Source organism: Calliphora vicina, chromosome 5, assembly GCF_958450345.1.
Source record: "Calliphora vicina chromosome 5, idCalVici1.1, whole genome shotgun sequence".
NCBI lineage: Eukaryota > Metazoa > Arthropoda > Insecta > Diptera > Calliphoridae > Calliphora > Calliphora vicina.
The window spans coordinates 104,339,954-104,359,957 of record NC_088784.1 but is presented as its reverse complement, the minus strand read 5'-3'; the positions used below and the strand labels follow the sequence as shown (position 1 = coordinate 104,359,957).

General features: G+C 30.1%; 1 protein-coding gene across 2 annotated transcripts in view; it reads right to left on the bottom strand.

Annotated features, from left to right (window-relative positions):
- Positions 1 to 11,211: 11,211 nt before the first annotated feature.
- The window catches only part of LOC135961592 (uncharacterized), a 69,877-nt gene continuing 61,084 nt past the window's right edge, over positions 11,212 to 20,004 (bottom strand). Inside the window, exons 14-15 of one of the 2 annotated variants that reach the window (XM_065513113.1) lie at positions 11,609 to 12,858; positions 11,212 to 11,514 (exon numbers count right to left, since the gene is read on the bottom strand). In XM_065513113.1, the coding sequence (XP_065369185.1) occupies positions 11,609 to 12,858 (1,250 nt within the window). In that variant the 3' untranslated portion in view covers positions 11,212 to 11,514. Of the gene's footprint in view, positions 12,859 to 20,004 lie in introns of both variants that reach the window. The other variant, XM_065513112.1, reaches the window with a different exon arrangement.

Sequence of the window (20,004 nt, the reverse complement as noted above, 5' to 3'; positions counted from 1 at the left end):
TAAACCTGAAAACAAAAGTCAAATAAATCAGTAATAACCGGAATCGTAGCATTTTCAAAATATTGGATTTATAAATTTTATTAATAAACTTTCGTTTTCTCCTTTATTAATACTAAATTATATTTCTAATGAGATTTTGAAAGCAAAAATCGTTTGGAAAATACTAATGTAAACAAAATCCCCTATCCTTTTCTAGTATAACATTCAGAAGAATCAATACAATCTTTTATTTGTTTAATATTACATATAAATATTCCACGATCAAGAACGCGACATTCAAAGGCTTTTAAGTTACAAAAATTAAGAAATCTTAACGATTTATTTTATACAATAGCATTTCAGTAGGTCGAACTTTATTGCAAGAGATTATTAGCATTAAACATGAGATCAAGAACGCGACAAAATTTCAATTTCGATAGCTCTTCATGGCGCATAGTGTGGAAAAATGTTGTAATAAATTTGTATCTTCTAGTCCGCATGCAAAATGATGTACAGACAATTCAAACAGGAGGACATTAACGTAACGTTTTAATTCTTCCGAAGCCCAATTGCCACTCGTGTAATATTGTGTAAAAGTTTCTAAACTATTTTACGATATCAAGCCAATTGCTTTTAACCGATCGTAGTGGTTTTCCGAATTATGAGTTGCTTTGTTTTATAGTCGGAAGTCAAGGTGATTAAAACTTCAAATAGACAGATTCTATGTTTAAAAGATATAACATAGATCTTCGTAAATGTAGTAATATTGCATTAGTGCAAATTGTTGACAGTGTTGCTGCAAAATTGTGCAACAAAAACATCATTTAGTTACCTGTTGCGAATGTTTGCAGGCCGTGACAACAGTAATCAGCTTTCACGATCATTTAGTTTTAGTGTGATCGAGAAAGCTGATCACTAATGTAACGACCTTTTTATTTGAAAATATCAAGTCAATTTTTATAAAATTTTAACCATTGGTTCCTGCAATCATACCATTCGGATCTCGAGTGTGAAGTGTGAATCCATATACCAATATAATTTTCAGTAGGTCGAACTTTATTGCAAGCTTAAGATAGCATTAAATATGGGATCAAGAACGCGACAAAAAAAATGTAGTCGACTGCATTTTCAATTTCGATAGCTCTACATGGCGATAGTGTGGAAAAATGTTGTAATAAATTTGTATCTTCGTTTTACTTATGTATAACTGCGTTATTAATAATTGTGAAAAATTTTAATTTCATTTGTGGTTAGGTCAGCGCAAATTGGTAATAAAACTGAATCGGGTAAAAACTGAATGGGGTCAGAAAAGGGTTAAACACATTTTATTCGAAAACATCAAATCAATCATACAAAAATTAACTAACCACCTTCGTGAGAAGATTATACATATATAAGTTTGTCATTCCGTTTGTTATTTCTACATTTTTCATTTCCGACCCTATAAAGTATATATATTCTGGATCCTTATAGATAGCGGAGTCGATTAAGTCATGTCCGTCTGTCTGTTTAAATCAATTTTCTGAAGACCCCTGATATCTTCGGGATCCAAATCTTCAATAATTCTATCAGACATGCTTTCGGGAAGTTTACTATTAAAATCAGCAAAATCGGTCCACAAATGGCTGAGATATGAGGAAAAAACCAGGGGCCGAATTACCGCACTCGTGATCGAATGAACTATCGTATCGGAAAATAATTTCGATATCGTAATTATAACAAAATGTACTCTCAAATAAGAAAATTACGATCGATTTTACTCGATATCGAATGAGATAATTCGGCCCCAGGACAACCTGGTTTTTAAGTCATTGGATTACTAAGTCATTAATATAGACAATATGGATATCTAATGATAGATATTTCAAAGACCTTTGTAATGACGTATAGAAAACCATAGTAAGTTGGACCTACAATGGGTCAATATCGGAAAAAATATTTTTTAACCCGATTTTTTTTCACCAAAAGTTTATTTTTCGCTAAATATTAAAAAAAAAATTTCAAAAACAAAAAAAAATTTTAAATTTAAAAAAAAAATTAATTTAAAAAAAAACAATTCAAAAATTTTGTTTTTTTACAAAAATTTAAAAAACTGCAAAAAAAATTAATTTTGTTTACCTAAAAATATTTAAAAACTTTATTTTGAAGTATAATTTGGTGAAGGGTATATAAGATTCGGCACAGCCGAATATAGCTCTCTAAATGGGTCTTAATTTTGTAAATACATACTGCGATTTCTGTGATCACACATACTAAAAATCGAATTTTAGTACAAAAAACTGAAATATCTTAAACTGCGATTTTCAAGAAAATAAGCTCAATCTGTGATCACTCATATTTATAACAAAAAGTCGATTTTTGGTATAAAAAACTGAAATCGTTAATAACTTCGTAAGTAATGTGATTTTCAACAAAATATGCACTATCTGTGATCACCAGGGAAACCGAAAATATGCTCTAAAAAAGCGTTTTAGGCGCTTTAAATATGCAGTAAAAACTTTAAAATATGCTCTTAAAATTTAAAAAATATGCTCTTTAACCAAAAAATATACTTTTACAATTCATTTCTAAAAAGGTAAAGTAACATCAAATAAACAAAAAATAACATGAACTAAAATAAGTATAACAAAAAATAAATACAACATAAAAACTATAGGAACTTAAGCTATGAAAAGGCCTCAAAAGGTATTTCTTGATGATATTTTATATAAATATAAAGTCACTTCTTCAATTTAGGTTATTATTGCAATAAATTACAAAATATTGACATAAATTTTCAAATAAAAATCGTTGCCTATTGGATCTGAAAACATTTTTATACATAGAAAATGTTCTTTCGATATCAACTGATGTTATAGAAGCAAATTTAAAAGACAATATTTCTTTAACACTTAGAACGGTTATGTTTGAATTAGAACTAAAATTTGATATTTATTTATTAAAATAGTGCTAATTTTATATTAAAACAAGTAAGAGAGCTATATTCGGCTGTGCCGAATCTTATATATCCTTCACCAAATTATACTTCAAAATAAAAAATTTAAATATTTTTAGCTGAACAAAAAATTTTTTTTCTCAGTTTTTTAATTTTTTGGAAAAAAAAATTTCGAATTGTTTTTTTAAATTTTTTTTAAAACAAATTTTTTTTTTTAAATTTTAAAAAAAAATTTTTTTTCTTTTGAAAAGCCATCTATTTTTCGATTTTGAATTTTAAACAAAGGAAGTAAAAACCTGTAACACAACAGCGAAAAATAAGTAAGACAAAATTTGTTTTTGATAAAATCAAAATATGCTATTAAACAGTAAAATATGCTCTAAAAACGCAAAAATATGCTCTTAAAACAAATATATTCAAAAATATGCATTTAAGGGTAAAATATGCACTAACAAATCGATGCCAAAATTCTTAAATAGTTCTGAAACTTGTAAATATCTTATCCATGTGCTCATTAGACTCACCTGAAAAAACATGCATTTGCATATTTTGGTTTCCCTGGTGATCACTCATATTTTTTTACTAAAAATCGAATTTTAGTGTAGAAAACTCGAGAATATAAGCTCAATTTGTGATCACTCATATTTTATACCAAAAATTCACTTTTAGTACAAAAAAACTCAAATATCTTAAATCGTTAATAACTATGTAAAAACTGCGATTTTCAAGAAAATAAGCTCAATCTGTGATCACTCATATTTTATACCAAATATCGAAATATATGCTCAATATGTGATCTCACATATTTAAATATTGATTGAGTATTTCACAGAAATTTTTACAAAATATCGTAAGTGTAACATACATCGCACTCGTTCAACAATACTGTATTAATTCAAAATTTTAAAATGTTCAGTAGAGGCCAAAAACTGTTTGTGATTACATTTTAAGAGAATTTGAAAATCTGAATACATCATATTAAGCAAATTCCATTTGAAAATATATTTACATTGTTTGTCTTTAAAATTTTTGCAATTATTGCAAAATAAATAAATTAATACCATTTTTCTGAAACTTCTCGATATTTTTTTGTATTATTTTATCAACAAAACAGTTGCCCAATTCACAATCGAAGTCGTAGCGTTGTAAGTTGTTTGTGAAAAATATTTTCCAAACAATATTTTTTGAAACAAAAAAAAATATATTTATAAAAAAAATTACGACATACAACGCTACAACACTACAACACCAATTGTGAATTGGGCAAGTATCAACTCAAAATACAACCAAATTTAAATAAAACAATTTGATTATTTTTAACTTGAATAAAGGCTCAATTCAAAATAATAATTTTTTTTATGAAAATATACGATGTATTTCTATTTAAATTTTTGTACTAACTCAAAATAATACCTTTTTGTTGATACAAGGTAGTCATTAATTATCACGAAAATGGTCTCAAATGTGGTTTTCGAGATGAAAGAGTAATCGGAATACGTTGAAATTTTTACAGTAGATAGATATTGATGTTGTTAGTTGGTTTCTTGCAAAAAGTGAATTTTTAAAAATTTTGAGTTAATACAGTATTGTTGAACAAGTGCGATATAGTCTGAATGAACCTTTGTCAAAAGGTATGATTTTGTATAATAAACATTTGTTATTTTTCAAAACCGAACGAAATTGTTTTTTTTAGTTCGAAACAGAGCAGTAAATTAATCATTAATTTTTGAATTAATTCGCGAATAATTCACAAAAAAAAAAATAATTGAATGAAATTTGAATAAATTCAAATGAATTGCAATTCTTTTCCAATTAAATGAATAAAATTGATTTTGAATTAATTCTAATGAATTTCATTTCCAGTTCATTTGAATTTAATTGATTTTGAATTAATTCAAATGAATTAGAAAAAATTAGCAATTCATTTCCAACACCGAAGCGGAATTCGCAGCATATTTAGTAGATTCTTAAATGTGTTTTGTCGTTCAGCGTATTTCAAAATAAAAATCAGTTCTTCTTGAAGAAACAAACTCCAAACACCATGTTTTCATTGATCAGGCGCGGATACAGGACAAGACTTTTCAATTTTTGTAGGTGAAATTTTCATTCCCCCTTGAATTTGATTGATTCTCATTTTTGATTCATTCATTTGAATTGCTAATTTTTTTTTCTAATTCATTTGAATTAATTCAAATGAATTGGAAATGAATTGCAACTCATTTCTGCCTAATTGTTTGAATTGATTCAAATTTCATTCAATTCAATGAATTAATTAAAAATTTAGCTAATTCATACAGCCCAATTATGAATAAAAAATTCCGCGGGAGTTTGTTCCCCGGGAGTTTTTTCTCATTGAAATTGAATAGGAAAAATGAGAAAAGGGAAAAAAACTCCCGCGGAATTTTTATTCATAATTGGGCTGATAATGAATTAAAATCAAAAAAGATTGATTCATTTACAGCTTTGGTTCGAAACTAATATTCTGTGGACTTTTTCTCAATTATTGGGTGAATTTGTTAGGATTATGATACATAAAATCTATTATCATTTGAATAAAATCAGGGACCGTAGCGGTTAAAAGTTATGTATATCAAAAAAAAAGTTATTTTAAAACAGTTATTGCGCTACTTTAAAAATAAAAATCCATTTAAAACAGTTATTTTCAACGTAAAAATAAAAGTTCGGAAGACACTGTTAAGAAGGAAGTTTTAATTTTGAATAAATCGTCATTGAAATAAAAACAAATGAGATTTTAATTTGTTATTGTTTGATTCTTATTATTAAATTGTTGTTTTTTATTTTTATTAAACAAATAAATTACTACACACATTATATCAGATAGACTCTATAAAGAAAGATACTGAAAAAAGGAGAAAATAAACGAAATGGGTTTTATTTTTTGACGGGAAAAATAAAACTCCTCAAATAAGTTTTATTTTAGACGGAAACAATAAAACTCATCAAATGAGTTTTTTTTTAAAACAATGCATATTTGTTTAAATTTATACTCCAGATTTAAGATTATATTTTATACATAGAGTGAAATAAATAAAAAATTGTTTAACTCAGTAACGTCCATAGTATGGACTCCATATACATATATTCCATAATTGTTTTACACTAAACATGACTTACCATTACACAGTAGCGCCTCAAACTCCACATTTATAATCTGTTTTAATGAAAAATCCTGAACTATCCTGATTTTGTAGTAAAGTTCTTTTCCATAAATTTGTGCATTTTAATCCCTTTTTAAGAAATTAATACAAAGTGACAATTTGGGGAAAATAAACGAAACTACAAAAAAGCCCCATATGACAAAAGAATCACTAAGAATTGAATCAATGCAGTGTAGTGCAGTGAGTGTTTCTGGTTAAAATGTTCACACATTTAATCCTCAATCTGAAAACATCAAAACAGCATCATATGGATGGTGATGTTGGAGTTGGTTTTTATGTTTTGATTTTAACCGAAAACTGAAAAATATTTGCAGAATGAAAACGGTTTTTTTTAGACATGTTCGTTCTAACAAAAAACTAACTTTTTCTTATGCTATATGCAATCTAAAAAGTATTTGTAACAATCTAGGACTGACATTTCACTAAATGCATGTGAATATAAACCAAAAAAAAGTGAGAGTTGTGTTGCATTAGGAAATGTTTCAAAGCATGTCAAATGTACATATTTTTTTGTCATTTTCTGTTCTGTTTCGAAAACGAACGAAATCGTTTTTTAGGTTGAAACTAATATGTTGTGGACTTTTTCTCAATTATTGAGTGTATGACTTAAAAATTAGGATTTTTTTAAAATTTGTAACTTCTATTTTGAAACATTTGTACAATATAAGTTCAATCAAAGTATAGATCATTGTTAGCTATGACCTTTTCCCATCTTTCTGGCAAAATTTGGATTCCGCGCCAAAAGAACTGCTCATCTTATGAATCCAACAATAGAGAATTATACATAAAGACGAGACACTACGATTTGTCAAACAAAAATACAACAAGAAATATGTTTGATACAACAAAAAAATACATTGACTGGCATGTATTTTGTTGTTGCGAGAGATAGGTTTTTGACAATTACGTCTCGTCTCTATGTTACTCTATGAATCCCACAATGAATCAAGCCAAATTCGGATACTCTGTTTTGAAGTGTATCCCAGAGAGAACTTTCTGCATCGATCGAAAAAAATAGCAGTCGGACGGGGCACTATAAGGCGGGTGAGTCAAAACTTCCCAACTACTTCTTTCTAAATACCTTTTAACAGGTATTGCAACATGTGGCTGAGCGTTGCCATGATGGAATAGTACGGTTTCATGTCTGGCCGCATATTCTGGGCGTTTAGCGGCCAATGCTCGTTTCAAACGAGTCAGTTGTGTTCGGAACAGGTTCCTTATAATAGATAGGACACTTTTGCTATCACCAAATACTGAGCATTACCTTAGCGCCATGGATATTTGGTTCTAGTAATGGATCCATTTTGCATCGCAAGTAGTGATTCGGTGCAAAAATGATTTCCTTATATAGCATTGAAGCAGCATTTCAGACATACAAAATCGTCTTTCAAGGTCTCTCCGCATAAGCTAGATATAGGGGATTTTGTAAATTTTTCAAAAATATACATACAGTGGTGGCCAGGAATTTAAGACAAAAATTGTTTGCTAAATTCCACGTGATTGTCAATTATTTTGCCAAATATTTCCACAAATATGTATGCATGACGACTGTTTTAACACACAAGTGTGTTTTATTCGACTGTTTCAATTCATACATATTCACCACGAACACATACAATTTTTCTACTTGACCAAAAATAAATAAACATATTTTCTCACATTTATATCATTATATTTTTATTATTATAAAATATTCGGACCAAATTTCGTATTTTTAGTTCCATTAGTTTCGGTCATATCATGTTATTACCAGCGGATGTTCGCTGAGGTGGGTCAACGTATTTCCACATATCTTTGTCCATATATGTTTTACCGATTTTTCCAAACATTTTTCAGAAACTAGAAACACTAATAATAAATTTCGTACCCTTAGAGGTCCTTTTATTTTGGCTCTATCGCACTTAAAATTCAGTTGATGAAAAAAATTCAAGTATTTGTCTTAAATTGGTGGCCACCACTGTATGTATATAACTTTTGACAATTATAAAATTCGTGGAATTCTTTTTTGAAAAATATGACAAAAAATGCTTTTTATGGAGTTATCAGGTATACCGCAATTCCCAAAAAAGTGTTGAAAAATCCCAAAAATGGGCGGGGTTATCGGAAACCCTTACAAAATAAATAAGAACATATTTTGATAGCGACATGCCATTTAAGAATTTTTGCCCTACAATTGAATTTTACATAAAAAATAGGCGTCTTTTGGATGGACCTGGTCCCCTTGGTGTTACCAATTTGCAAATTTATTTTCATTTAAAATATTTACTGTAAAGTTAGCTTTTCAAAAAGTGTAAATTTCTAGTACACCTTCGTAGAAATTTTTTAGATAACTTAAAAAGGAACAAAAGTTATTTTTTCACAAAAACTAGCGAAAAATCGTCTTTTTAAAATTCAATCGCATATAACATTGGGGAGTCACTCACGATTTTTAAACAATTCTTTTTAGGTTTGACATATACATTTTTTGTTAGTCCAATAAAAGAAAAAATGGAGAAAATCGAGAAATATTTGGACCCGCTGTTAAATTTAATATTCAAATGCGAATATCTCCTAAGTTATAAGAGATAATTGTAGTGTTCGGCTCGAGATTCCATATATCGCGATATATCGTCACCTAAAATGCAAAAGGGCATATCAAAACTTTTTTTTAAAATTTACAGACAAATTTGTGAAGACGTGTGCCTTGATGCGCTGTACGAATATCCATTAAAAACTCAATTTTGAATTTTTTGGTTGTTACTCCCTTTTTCATTTCAGGTAACGATATATAATTTTTTTGAAATCGGAACACAGGCGAAAATATAGGATCGATTTAAAAATTGAACATATCCACGGTGTCCTACCCCAAATTTCGTTCAAATCGGACTAAGGGTGTAGAAGTTACATATTGTTACGAAATTGTACTTGAATTCAAATATAACGATTTTAACAGCATAAAGTAGCATAATGATTTCAAATAGCAGTGATGTAATAGCAAACTGTATCATATCTGTGGGCATTATTAACATTGAATAAATGCTTTCAGTTGACCATTGATCGTAAGTATGACAACGCTGTTTGCTGCGACCGTATATTCGAATTCGAATATTCAGTTAAAGAACATTGTAGAAAGTACACCACAGATGGCGTATGTATTAGAAAGCTCTAGACAGTTAAAGAGCAATCTAGAGTGCAGATGACAGTGTTATAAATAGTGGCAGAGGTTGCAGTCGTTAGTTAGTTTATCAGAGACGCTATTTGAATAAACATCAACTGAGTGCCTTAAAGTGTGCTGTATTTTAAAGTGAATTCGTGTACATTATAAAGTGTGTCTGTATTTCTGCGAATTTATAAACGTGTATAAAAAAAACATTGAGTGACTATTTAATTCTGTACATTTTAAATAAATAAAGAGTTGTTACAATTTTCAAACTACTAAACGGCTTTTATTTGTAATCAAAAGTATCCGGTTTATTTAAAGGAAATAAACCAACGTTTTGAAAAGGTTAAAACGTAACAATATTTATTTCCCTCTTTTTTTCTATACCACTGTGAGGTCTAATGCACACACACACAAAATATAATCCGACTTAGACAAATATTACACAGTTTTTACATCCACCATCAAAAAAGATGGGTGGTATATTGATTGTGTCATTCTGTTAGTAACATATCGCAGACCCACATTAGTTCTCATAAGATTAAAGACGATCTAGCTATGTTCGTCAGTCTGTCTGTTGAAAACGCAATAGGGTCCAAACGAAAGGATCGCCTATGCCGCTGAAATTGTCCACAAATAATCTGTTGATAAGGTTTGTTTGGTATTTAAAATGGGCAATAGCTGTCCTTGATTTCACCTGACCCCCATACAAAAGTCCCCCGGAATACTGTTTGAGCAGTCATAAATATGTTGATTATGCGGCAATCCTGATCAAATGTTGCACAAATTATTTCTAAATACTCTGAAAATATACTGTAAAGTATGGGGAAAATATGGCGATATTTTCCCTAGTCTACTACATTCATAGTAGTCTTATAATCACCCCTATCGCAAATTAATATTTCAAATGAAATGTGTTCCCTTTTCCCATTTTTCGTTCAGGAACTTTGTTCACGTGAAAAAATTCCCCAACATGGAAAATTTTTAGATGGAATTTTGTAAACAATAAACAGCTGTTACGAACAAAATCAACTATTGTGAATGAAAAGTTCAGGAGAACATCTCGATAGCAATTTTCTCTTCGAGGGAAATGGATACGTAGCACATGTATCTGGCCAGATACACTATGTATTTCAATACATTTATATGAAAAATATGTTATTTTAGTGATAATATTACATTGTTATATTGTTATCACGCCAGGCAGATATAAATTTTCTATTTTTTTTCTTAGTGCATGCGAAACCACCTACCCATGCAAAAAAAATTTAATGAGAAATAAAACAAAAATTTTATTTTTGTGTTTAATTTCAATAAAAATAGTTGTTCATTTCAATTAAATTTAGTAGTTATAAAGTAAGTTTTAATTAATTCTAAATTAAAAAGTCTTATACAGCTTCAGGTAAGCAACTAAAAAAAATACCAATAAAGTACAGTGCTCTTCTTACAAAATGTGTGTGTATCTGGCCGGATACATGCGCTACGTATACGATGTATAGATGAAAAAATCCACATAAATTTTGTTTGTTGTTTTTTTTAATGCGTTTTTTCATAAAACGCTACCTAACAATATTCGTAGAGGATACCTGGAGACTCAAACCCCTAGCCAAATTAGAAATATAATTCGTAAAATATCTGGCCAGATACATGTGCATGACGGAGGGTTAAGATCGTGATGATATTGCACATAAAAGAGTTTCATATAAATCTTTCAACCAACTTTTGAGAGGATCAGTCCATAATTAACCTTACCCCCCATTATTGTCACACATTGATGGTGGGTATATAAGATTCGTCACCGCCGAATATAACACTCTTACTTGTTTTGTACTTACTTTGTTACATTCGAGGCCAATAACTTACCCTACACTAATACAAAAACTGTATTTTTTGAGTATTCCAGCCAAAAAACAGCTTAATGACCTTTAAGCCTAAAAAAATTTAAATTTTCTTAAAAGCAAAAAAAAATAAAACAAATATTTTATATTTAAATATTCAATATACATACATTTCAGGTTTATATATATTTTTTTTTCGTAACACTGTGTTTCTGTTATTCTTTCATATTTTTTTTTATAATTTTTAGTTTACTTTTTTTTAAATTTTATTTTTGAAATAAAAAACCAGGACAAGAGACAGCAAGGGGAGGGGGTCATCATATGTAGTGCTTTTAAAGTAGAAGGGCGGCTTTAAGTAGGCTTGCTTTTTTAGAATCTTTGATAGGAGAGCGTAACCGAGGTCTCGGGTATCTAAGAGCAAAACTAAAATGTTTATAATTCCCCCTCAAAAATATATAAAAAAAAATATTACACATCTGGATGGGTAGAGACCAAAAAAAAAAAAATTTAAAACGAGTAGAAAAATAACAACACAAACTTATGTGGTGGAGGACTGGACGTCATCAGAAGTCATCGAATTTGTTATTGATGTAGTTGGTGTTGTTGCTGTTGTTGTTGTTGATGATGCATTTGCCGTTAAATCCAGTGACTGATTATGATGTCCGGTGTCCGGGGTGATGTTTGGTAATAATAATGTTGTAGAAGTAGTAGAAGGTTCAACACTACAAATATCCATACTCAGACTTGTTATTTGACTACTATTGCTATTGCTACAGCTAATGTTGCTAGTGCTGCTGTTGCTGTTGCTGCTATTTGTTTTATTAACTCCTTCCATTGTTGCTGATGTTGTGTTATCACCCAAAAATGATGTAGCATTTTCGGTTTCATTTGTCGCTGTTGCTGCTGCTACTGCTAACCTTTCAACTTCTACTGCTTCAGCTGCTGCTACTGATGCTGTTGATGATGATAATGCTGTGGTTGCTGGTTTGTTTGCTGTTTTATCATCAATCATTTCAGCAATCACAGCAACATCAACATCATGTATTGTTTCGCTTTCTATAGATGTTGATTTTGTTGATTCGGCTCCCTCTGCTGTCGGTATATTGTGGTCTATGGCTTCAATTGTTGCCATTTCTACTTCATGCTCCATTTTATAGCCAATGCCGTCGCCTGCATTGTTTGTAGCATTTGCTGGCATTGCAGAATATCCCTCCTTATTATTTTCATTTGTCTTTTGTTTTTCCAAACAATTTAAATCTTTGTCTATGAATTTCCTGCTACATGTTGAATGTAGTTGTAGTAGTTGTTGTTGCTCATTTGCATCTTTAATATGTTGCTGTTGCTGCTGCTGCTGTTGTAGCTTCTTTGCCATGTCTTTATCATTGTCATTTAGGTTTGTATTATTAAGCGTGTTGGCAAAAGTACTTTCAATGCCATTATTTTTGCCAGTTTCCATGGTTTCTAAGGGCAAATTAACACCCACTCGATTTTCATTATGGCTGCCTTTAGCATCCGGCTCCTGAGCATTGTGAGCCTCCACAGCAACAGACGTTTCAACCGCATTATTCTTTAATGTAACTTTCGGAATTGTTGTTGTTGCTGTTGTTGGCGGCTGCAATTGTTGTTGCTGGTTGTGTTGAATACCCTTGTTTTCCGTTGGAGTGTTTTCAAGTATTTCCGTTTCTTTAGTTGTCAGTGTTTCTGTGTTTGCTGTTGTTGTCGTCGTCATCGTTGTATTATTTGCGGAAGTTGGATTTTGATATTCATCCCTCTGATTTGTTTCGACATCTTGTAGACATTCACATAAAGTAGCACACAAATACAAGACAACAACAATGTTAAGGAAATAATACAATAACAACAACAACAACAAACATGTTGTAAAATCAGCAAAAACCCAACATTTATTCAAGTAGTAATAGCGCACAGTGTAACGTAACATCAGTTGGGTTGAAGTTATTGAAGGAGCAAACACAAAAAAAAAATAGAATAAAGAAGGAAGAAAAGAACATACAATCATTAATAATCCAAGTTTATATAACAGATTGATGCTTATTGCTAAAGCAACAGGAAATAATAACAACAGCAAAAAAAATAACATAATAATAACAACAATAAAACGACAAAAAAAAATGTTAGAAAAAAAAGCAAGCAGCGTACAGGAATGAAATTGACACATCATAAAAACATGTTTGTTTGTTGCCCTTTTTTCATTTTGCCCTTGGCTTAATCTTCTCTTTTGGTATTTATTCATCTTTTCAATTGGTTTTAGGCATTTTGATGGTCACAATAACTTGGAGTAAATTGTTTTTCTATTCCAAACATACCTTTTTTTTTTGCTTACAACAATAAGTTAATCATATTCATTTTATTCTTATTTTTTTTTTTCTTTTGACTAAATAAAATAAATTTAAACATGGAAATAAAATAAAATAAAAAATGTATTGTTTTAATTTCCGGAAATGTTTCCTTATTTAATAAATGATTTTTATTTACATGCTTGAATTTAATAATGAATGATGATGATGATGATAATGGGTGGTGAGTGAGTGCTTAAAGTAGCAGCTTCATTAATGTTGCAAACTAATGAAGGATTTAATTAAATGGCAATTTCCTTACGTTTACACAATTAAAAAAGTTTTCGTAAATAAATCAGTTACATGTCTCGTATTTTTCTCTTTGCCGTAAGTAGGGTCCTACTGTTGAAACAAAAAGTCGACTTCTTGACTTTTTTCGATTTTTAAAAAGTCGACTTTTCAAACTTTCGAAAAGTCGACTTTTCGACTTTTTTGAATATTTTTTACTATTTTCAACATTTCTTAGGAAGGATAACTTATCAAAATTTTAAACATAGTTAAGGCTTAATCAATATTTAAATATATATTTTTCATACAAATTAAATTAATTTTATCTTTTATTAAGCTTAAATAAATGTTTAAAATTTAATAAGCATTGTTCACATAAAATCCAGTCGCACTGTAGAGCTTTTCACAACAAACTAGCGGAAAGATTTTTTGGAAAATCAAAATAGAAAAAAAATGTTGCACAATTTTCTAAAAAATCCAACATGGTCAGGTGCAATGATAGCAAAAACAAATGAAGCTTCCAAAAAGTACCTTAAGCACGGATCGTAAGAAAAAAGAAACCAAAAAAGTTAGCAGACAAGACCAAAATCTTACAACGAAAATAGTGTTTTGTATTAAACAAAATCCTGGTTTATCTGATAATGATCGCGCCAAAAAATATAAAATCAGTCGTAGTACAGCAAGAAGAAGAATACGTCGCACGGTGGCTCATATCTCAATTTCATCGGCCAAAAGTCCAACTTTTTGTTAACTCCGATTTCAAAAATTTGAATGCCATTCAATAGTAAACACATTGAAACTAAGGTAGCCAAAAAATTAGATAAAAATATTGGCAATTGTGTGCGTGGCATGCTGTTAAAGTCAAATATTTTATGTCATTTTATAAAAATGTGATTTTTGTAAATTTGATCAGAAGTAAATTATCATTACTCGCAAACTATTATAGATAATTGGATGATTTTTCTTTTGTTATGTTGGTAGGATAATAGTCTTTAAGAGCTGATATGATTTGTCATTGTACCGTTTATACCTGATGTGTTATTAATTTTTTTCTCAGGTACTATATTTTAGCCAAATTTGAATTTCAGTGGAGTAAAAGTGCTTAGGGTCAAAAGGGGTTAAACAAATTTTACAACCAGGAGAAAGTCCAAAGTGTCCTCTTTAAGCCTATATATACTTGTTGACCTGTTCTGACCTGTTTGTTGAACACTTTTTTCATTTGAATAAAATTACTACCAAATTTTTGTTCTATTTTTATTTTATTTGTTCATATGACTGGCGCAAAGTACAAGTCGCAATTTTGAAGATATTGCGATAAAATTTGGTACATGCATTTATTTCGGCGCGAGGACGAAGTCTATTGAAAATTTCTGAAATCGGTCCACTATTTCACCTAGCACCCATACAAATATTAACCCGAAGTTATACTTTATCGGTCGTAAATGGTTAATTTATATATGTATCTACATAAATTTTGCTCCAAATAAGTTTTATATAAACTGAATTAATGTCACCTAATTTTATGATGATCGGTCCATTATTAGTCATAGCTCCCATATAAGACCCGCTTCCGAAAATCACTTTAACGAGCATAAATCTCTTAAAAATGTTGGTATAAACAAAAGCGCTCGCCTAGGTCTTCAAAAAACATGCATGCGTGTACTAATTATCTCTTCCAATTTTCGAGTTATAGGCATTTAAAAAATGAAATTTTAAAATTTGGCCATACCTTGGCCCGCTATTTTAAAAATATAGGACGTAATTTTGGGCCGAATGGATTCGATTTTTTTTTGTTAGTTAGACAACTAAATTATCAATAAAATATATAATATAGATTTGAGGTTAATATCTATTATGGATCCAAAAATAAACGATTTAAATATTCAAAAAATAGTTGATTTTTGCTGTTTTGTGGGCGAAAAGGTGACTTAACTCTTTTTTAATTTAAAAAAAAAAACTTTCTTTAAGAATATATAATAATTTTATGTTTATCTAAAAGATATCTTTACGCAGAAAGTTTTGATATAAAAAACATGTCATATTCTTTGACTATGTCGCCTTCGGAATTTGACCAATTTTTTATCAAAAATTCAACTTTGGGCCATATGTTCTAAAATCTCAAAGCTGGGATCAGAAAACAAAAATCAGCATTAGAAACCTTGATGTGTTCCCTATTTATCGCCAAAGTATTTTCCCAGCCCCGGTGGGAAATGTGGGCCCTATAGGCAAAATTGTAAAAAATACCATTTTTGGGAATTTCGCTTATTTAGATATTTTTTTGTTTAGATAAGTTAATTTTTGGTCTTACAAATTTCGAAAAATTTTATCCCGATCGGTCCAGCCGTTTAGAAATGCCAGATTTATTTCCAAAAAATTTCCATTCTGCCAAACTGTGCGGTCTCGTTTACTTAAAGAACAAATTTTGACAAAATTTAATAACTGCCTTATCATGGATTATAAAACGTATGTATGTGAAATGGACCTTCAACAGCAACCAGGTCGTAAATTTTATGTTGCAGAGCCGCGGAAATGTCAATCAAAAATATAAATATAAAAAAATTTTAAATTTGGTAAGAAAGTAAGTAATGGTGTCCTCCGCTTAGGCCATTTTAGAAATATTGTGCTATTGTCAAAGCTAAATTAAAGAATAATTAAAGCTAAATAAAAGGAATAAGTATGTGTAGCACAAGTGGACCAAAAGTTGTGCAAAAGTTAATAGGTACCATCAAGACAAAAACTAGAATTTTTATTTGAAACAAAGATATTTAACTAGTTTTTTTGCATATTCATTATCTATATATATAAAAATGAAATGGTCCATTTATTTCAGGAGATGGCTTGTAAAGAAAAAAAATTAAAAAAATCCGGGTTAAACTCGGAAATTCTTTTTTTTGTGAGTCCAGTCAACTGTAAAAAAGCTCCCTAAAGTATGCAGTACAAATTTAGATATTTTATTTGCAAATAAATAAGAACAGGCTGGTGTGAGTGGGTTGGAGAAACTTGAAGAACTAACATTAGTAAATGCTAACGGGCGAAGCCGGGGCGATCAACTAGTTGCTAATAAATATGATTAAATTTATGGTTGAACATTATTAAATCGCATTTTTCTTTATGTAAATATTAAAGCTTGAGTGCGACCGGATTTTAAGTGAACAATGCTTTAAAATAAAAACATTATTGATATAAAATTGCAATTTGACACTGAAAATCCTCATAATTATTGTATTCATTTAAACAATGGCAACAAAAAAAAACTAACAAGCTTTTATTTAATTAATTAAAATACATCCTATATACAATAGAATTCAATACGTAATTATTTTATTATACGAATGTTTTTAAAAAAAAAACATATTGCGGTGTTTAGTTTAATTTATACAAAATCAAATTAAATTCATATTTATATTTAATTTCATTTAAAGGTAAAAAAGTTATATTTTACAATTTGTATTATTTCAATGTCCAAATATTTCAAAGGAGACTAACGATAGGATGTTTAATTGGTTCAATACAATAATAAAAAACAAGGGTTATCCAACAAAATACTGAGTCACTAAAAGGATCAGACAATATTTGTAAAATTTAAATCTAAGTTTCCATTGTTTTGTAAATGCCATAATAAAAACTGTCCAACAAAATGAGACTTTGTGATTGGAACAGAATAGCAATCCTGTAATTCTGAAAGTGCATGTTGAGTAGATAATTTTTGTAGAGTAAAATTATAGTCCAGCTGGTCTGAATTATTTTTTACAGTGGGTCAAAGTTTTAATTTTTTGGTCGAAGGGAGCATTTCACATTTTTTTTAAAAAAATCACCAAAAATCAAAGTATGCTCCGAATGAGCCGATATTTAAAATATAAATAGTTCTTAAGAATATCTACAAAACACATGCATACATATGAAAGTTATCTCTATCAGTTCAAAAGATATTTAGGTCTATTTATTTATTTATATTTTTTAATTCTGCTTTAATTCTTGCCCTTTTAAATTTTTCGGCAAAATGTAAATCCCAATGTGACGTATATTTTTCACTGAAATTTATCGGCAAACATTTTCGAAGAATATTTTAACCCTTAAACGTCCTTTTTAAAAGGATTTTTTGGATTTTCTCGAAAAAAAAAAGTTTCAAATTGACCCCTAAAGAGAGGAGCTATATTGTTAAGACCTTCCACAAAAATGATCCCCATAAAATTCCACAATATAACTCTAGCAATAGAAATTCTCTCAGACATAAACTTGCAACTTTTTGTGGTCCTATGACCAATATTTCGCTATGTTACAAACCTTGCCTCGTTTTGGTGGCGGTTATAAAAAAACATTTACCACACAAACACCTCATAAATACAAACTATTAAAACAGATTTTATACTTAAAAGAAACCCTCACAATATAGATAAAAACGGCTGGGAATAAACTACATAAAGGGGTGGCTTAAAAATCAGAAAAAAAGCAATTCCAATCTCAATCTTATACGCCACATTATAACAATTATTACAATGAAATATAATAAACGCTCATGGTGATGACCATGATGATTGAAAAATGCAAAAAGCATAAACATTTAGCTTCTCAGAGTAATACAAACAAAAAATCCACTGTCTGATACTTCAAGACTAGCCAAAGGGATGAAACCAAGCAATATTGCTGCAACAATATAAGGGGTTAGTAAGAGTACAAAGCTGTGAACGTTAAGACGGGCAAAATAATATGATTTTACATTTTAACAAATGTAACGAAATCGAATTAAATGCTTACAATTTACCATTGGTTTTCAAATCATTTACTACGTAACGCAGTAAAGTGTTGTGAAAGTATTTTGTGTTTTCTTTTTTTAATCCTTTCAACCAGTCAGTTAGCCAGTCCGTCCTTCCATCCGTCCGTTAGCTGTTATTTGATTCATTCAATCGTTCGTGGTAGTAGTATTTTTAAGCAAATTTAAGTAAAATTAAATTCCAATGTATATCTACCACCATAGTTGCGAGAGTATATTGCGTTTGTGCTGACGTTTGTAACGCCCAAAAATATTAGGCCAACTGCCATCTTAAACTATACCGATCGACTCAGAATCACTTTCTGAATAGATTTACCCATGTCGGTCCGTCCGTCCGTCTGCCTAGTTGTCTTTGTAAACCTCGTGGGCAAAGTACAGGTCGCAATATATTTCAATAAAATTTGGCCCAAGCCCTAGGACGAATCCTACTGAAACTTGTTGAAATCGGTCCATTATTGCACCGTGTCTCAATATGCTGAGAGAAACATTTGGCAAACGAATAATTTCAAGAAATGATTAGATTATTTTCTCTGGGGATATGTAAACCCCCAGGTCTATGCTGATAAACCCGAAACGATCGAGCACTTGGAAGCGAATATTGGAAGCATTAAAGCCTCATATGAGGAAAGTTTTAATTTACTTTTTTTAATTTTAAATAAAGTGCAGCTGAAGCACACCTTTTGCTCACCGAAGCTTATGGTAAATGTGTTTCTTCGGTTTCAACGTGCCACAGTGGGGCAGAATCAACATTTTTGGGAAATAAATCTGGAATTTCTAAAAAATAGTAGAATTTTTGCTGTTTTTTATTAAAAAAACTTTCTTTCTGTTTTTCTGTAAGGTATCTTCGCGAACAACATTCTGGTATAAAAAACATGTCCTAATTTTCAAATCTATAAGTCTCTAAAAATTATTTTATTTATGATTTCCATGAAAAAAAAAATGTAGCACCACTTTCCCCCAAGCTGTTTTTTTTAATAAAATGAAAGGTGGGAGTGTCTTGTTTCGATTAAAAAAAATAGTTTTTGGAACAGGATGAAAACTTAACATTTTTTGTCGAATAATAAACGAAATATCCAAAAAATCTTATATATGTATGGGTTTCGTGGGCGGTGGGCGTGACCGATTTTATTGAAACTCGGCATACGTTCTTCTTTTGTTTCAGAAAATATATGTACCAAATTTCTAGACTTTTACTTGGATAGGAAAAATTGTATGCCAAAAAATCTTTTTGGATTGTATGGGCAGTGGGCGTTGGGTGTGGTCGATTTTGATAAAATTTTATTTTTTCTTAGTTTGGTCCATATAATTCTCGGTGCCAAATTTCAGCGCTCTACGACCAATTCTTATAATTTTTGCCAAAAATGTATGAAGCCATCCTCTATGCGCCCTTCGGAATTTGACCTATTTTTTTATCAAAATTGAAACCTAATCTGGGATCAGAAAACGAAAAGCAGCCTTGGAAACCTTGATGTGTTCCCTATTTATCCCCAAAGTATTTTCCCAATCCCCAAGGAAATGTGGACCCTTTGGGCAAAATTTTAAAAATACCATTTTTGGGATTATCGCTCCAATTTTTAG